Below are 4,366 nucleotides of genomic sequence, written 5' to 3' on the forward strand. Positions count from 1 at the left end.
GTTAATTTTCCCTAACTAGTTTTATAGTAGGTGAATATATCTTTAGCCAATTTTATAATGCTTTATATTTATTTGATGTCTAATTTATTTATTTTTTTAGTAAATTTTAAATATTTAAAACTCTTTAACTTTTATATTTTTAATTTAAAATTAATTTGTTTAACAACTAAGTAATAATTTTTAGACACCTACCCTAATAAACACTTATGTCTTTCCACTTTGGATAATTTAGAGTATTAGACATGCCTGATCCGATGATCTTCTTTCTCCCATCTCCATTTTCATCGGAGACTAATTAAAGTCAAACAAGAAGCTCGTTCATTTTATTTAATTTGCTCATTTATAGGAGCACATACATAACGGGATTCAGTTGCAGTGAATTTCACGTGAAGTCATTTAACAACTCTCAGTTATCAACTTCACATAAAGTCGACTGCACCTGAATTTTCACCTAATACAAGCTAAGGGTTTACATGTATATGATCACATCTCATTATACCCCGAAGCTGCACAAACTGTATTTGTGAAAGAAACCTTATTGTTCTCAAGATCAAACCCAATATTCAAGTTCATCATTTGAATATTCCCAAGGAACGACACGTCATCTTTGGAATCAGATCTAAGAATGGCAAGGCACCAAAGAGGGTCAACATATTCAACATAAACAACGTCATTAATCAGCTGAAGATCAACACCACCAGCGAAGTGCAACGTCACCCTTGGCAACAACTCTCTTTCAGTGCTATTGGTGGATGTAAAGCAGAACTCTTTCTTGTAAATGTTTGTGTCTTGCTCTGGTGGATACGGTACTACATTCACGTTAGTCACCATTTCCTTAACCAAGTTTAGAAACGCATCATAAGCGTCGCTTCTAAGCATTGTGTACCTTGATGCGGAATCAATGAGGAATCCTCCGCGGCGATCACTTGTTCGCTTGAAGATCGCCGGAGGAATGTTAGCTCTTCTGTTGCCAACGCTGATTCCCTCTAGATCCACATAATAAAGCTGTGGTTCGTTACTTGGAAGTTGCACCAGTGGTGTTGCATCTTCAGGATGTATCACTGCTTTTGAACCGAAATGCAAGCTGCTGCTACCTCCACTAGATCTTCTCACAAAGCAATGTGAGAACCTATATACATTAATTAATGCAAAAATTAGTTACATTACATAAAAGCTTTAACCGAGATACTTTACAATTCGAAAATGTTTAAGGGTGTTTATGAATTGGTTTAGATTTATATATTTGCGGTGTTTATTCGAATTCGATCTAAAAATTGTGGGTATAGATTTAATCTGCAAACTAATAAGATCAGATGGTGAATTTTATGTATGTATTCATATATTTGTGGATTTGCAAAAATAAATAAATAAATATTCTTTTTATGTTTTATTTTAACTAATAATGATCGTATATGTTGTATTATTTTATTTTTATTATTTAAGAAAAGTATGTTTAATATTACCTTAAAAATAAACATATTTAAAATAATAAAAAAAAATTTATTGATTTTTTTAATAAAAATAAACTTTTAAAAATATTTTTATGTTCGGCGGATATATCTGATATCTGATATCCGATCTGTAAATGTGCAGATCAAATCTAAGCTTAAAAACTGCTGATCTGATAATTTTAGTGCGGATCCTCGTTCATCCCTAAAAATGCTATTTGTACATCAAAATCAGTTACTCAAATTAGCTACTGATATATTTGTATATAAATATGCATGTGGTTTAATTTATTTTCAATGTATATTTATATTTCAAACATGTATTTTATACTAACTCGTGCTGATTTTAATATACACGTAGCATAATTATTTCTTATTTATTTTTTCGTAATCTTAAATTTTCAAGGAAACCACTTTAATAAAGACACTAAAAATGTCTTTTTTTTTAAAGACGTTCACACACGTATCATGTTATTATTGGACATTTTTATTAAATTGGTTAACAACTTTTTTTTAATAAACCAGAACAAAATTGGGTTATTATAGCAACAATAATAAATCCAATTATCTGCATTATAATTATTAGACCCGATTTGATCCGACTGAATTATACAATCTAAACCGAATATCTTTAAATTTGTTGATAAAAAGATAAATATATCTCTAACTTTTTGTTTTGCGGACATTTAAATCTCTAAAACTTTAAAAATACAATAAAATCCTTAACAAAATTGGGTTTATTGTTATTATTATAAAAAAATCGATTTTATTTTAATTTGTTAAGAAATTCAAAAATAAATGATTTATTAATACGTCCAAAAATAATACAATACGTAAATGTATTTATAAAAAGATATTCTACGCATCTTTATGAGTCTTTATGGGAGTATTCCCAATTTTCAATTACCCATTATAATTGGTTTTCTCCAGGTGTATTTGTTTTCCTCTCCTTTGAATAGTGTAATTTTGAAAATGTAAGAAAATGATATTTTGAAAATATTTTTTTTCTGGAAATATCTTTAGATAAAAAAAGAATTATTCAAAAAAATAATGTTATATATTTAAGTTTTTTTATTAATTAAATTTAATAAAATTGATTTAACAATTTAACATAACAAAAATTAATTATGACTAACATTATTTTAAATTTTATTATTTAGCTTAATTACACTTAATTTATAAAATAATTTAGATATGTAACATTAGTCTATTCAAAATGATACCTCACAATATTACAACACTTTATGCGTTAATTTAAAAATTAAAAAGACTCACATCTGTTTCTGTTTCTATAAATTAAAATTATTTATAATCGCATATTAGACTTGTCTAATTTTAGTTCAATATAGAACATATCTAATTTATTTTTTTAGACAAGAGTTCGAATGGGATGACTATTTTTCTTTTTACAATTTTGCTACATTATTAACAGTATTTTGTTAATTTTTATCAATTTTTATTTATTATTGTATTTAATAGAAGTGTCTTTGTAGATATGTTTAATAAAAATATTTTTTTATGACTATGTTTAATAAAAATGTCATTCTAAATGTATTTTCTTAATGTATCTCTTTATATATATGTTTAAAATATAATAATTAATTATTATTAACAATAAGTTCGCAGATGATATATTGGTATCTATACTTTTTCTTTCAAGAATGAAATGTTTCTTGTCTTAAAGAAAAAGGAAAATAGATGGATAACCTTTTTACTCCGAGTTGGTGGATCAAAGAAAAGGGAGGGTCACGGCTCAAGCCCAAAGAACCATGGACGTCCAACCCATTGAAGTCAACGGGGCTTACATCGTGGTTAAGGCCGAAGCTTAAGACTCCAACATCCCTCGGCGAATTACTCTGACCAGAGGGACCATCGGCATCGAACCAGAACTTGTCTTTTGAGAGTACACCATAAGTTGATGGACCTTCCTCATATTCTAGTTTGTACGTACATGCCTCATCATCATTTTCGTTCTTGCAAATTCTCTTTTCAAGAAGCTTGCAAGTCTTGTCGTTACACCGTAGCGATCTGTAAGTTTTGGACATGGAGGATTGGAATGCAGTTCTTGCATTTGTCCAAGTTATATCGCTCGCTGTATCGATAAAAGCGTACACTTGTTGTGGCGGGGTGCCAATGTAATAAGAGGCTATGTATTGGCATCGGTCGTACACTACTTGTGCCGACACATCATCGCCGTTCATTAAGTGTTGTGATAGTAGTGATGATCCTACTAATGATCTTGGCATGTTAAGGCATGCCATGGGGCCACGTCCTTTGAGGGAGCTTGTGGAATCATTGTATAATGGAGACAGAGGTGAGTCTCTATGGATGAGGGAAATTGAGAAGCCATCGTTGTTGTTAATGGAGTTGATATAAGAATAAGACTTGTCTGATTTTGTAGGTGTGAAGTTCAACAGAAAGAGAAGGGGAAGTAAGAGAATGGTGGTAGAAGAAGAAGCCATCGTTGATTTTGCAAAGTGCTCACCTCCCTTTGTCTCATTTTATAGAGAGCTACCACAAATTAGTTGCTAAAAATTTTTTATTATCATAATTTAATCCTCGTTAATTTTTATGGTCAATAAATTAAATTAGTTTCTAATTTTTTATTTGGTTAGATATATTGATTTTTATGTTAAATAGCCAAATTAATTTTTATCGTTATTTTAAGGGGGTTAATTATTTTTTTCGTCCCTAAAGTCTTGGTTCAAAATTAAAATCGTCTCCGACCTTTTTTTCGTATTAAAATCATTCTCAACGTTACAAAACGTTATAAAATCTTCCATTTGTCTAAATGATATTTTTTAGACAATTTGCCCTTAAACAAAAATGAAAAAAACCCTTTTTACTCTTACCACTAACTTCCCTGCATCATCATCATCAGCGCATCTCTCTTTCTCTCCGTCTCCCTTTCCTCATGA

The 4,366-nt window shown here is 29.8% G+C and overlaps 1 protein-coding gene across 1 annotated transcript; it reads right to left on the bottom strand.

The window, feature by feature from the left end:
• Positions 1-295: 295 nt before the first annotated feature.
• On the bottom strand, positions 296-3,916 carry LOC112790454 (aspartic proteinase nepenthesin-2). Its single transcript, XM_025832870.2, has 2 exons — positions 3,156-3,916; positions 296-1,129 (listed from the first exon to the last, which is right to left on the bottom strand). The coding sequence occupies exons 1-2, from the start codon at positions 3,908-3,910 to the stop codon at positions 484-486; spliced, it is 1,401 nt and encodes a 466-aa protein (XP_025688655.1). The 5' UTR covers positions 3,911-3,916; the 3' UTR covers positions 296-483.
• Between the last annotated feature and the right edge of the window lie 450 nt (positions 3,917-4,366).

Source organism: Arachis hypogaea, chromosome 1, assembly GCF_003086295.3.
Source record: "Arachis hypogaea cultivar Tifrunner chromosome 1, arahy.Tifrunner.gnm2.J5K5, whole genome shotgun sequence".
In the NCBI taxonomy this organism is placed as follows: Eukaryota; Viridiplantae; Streptophyta; class Magnoliopsida; order Fabales; family Fabaceae; genus Arachis; species Arachis hypogaea.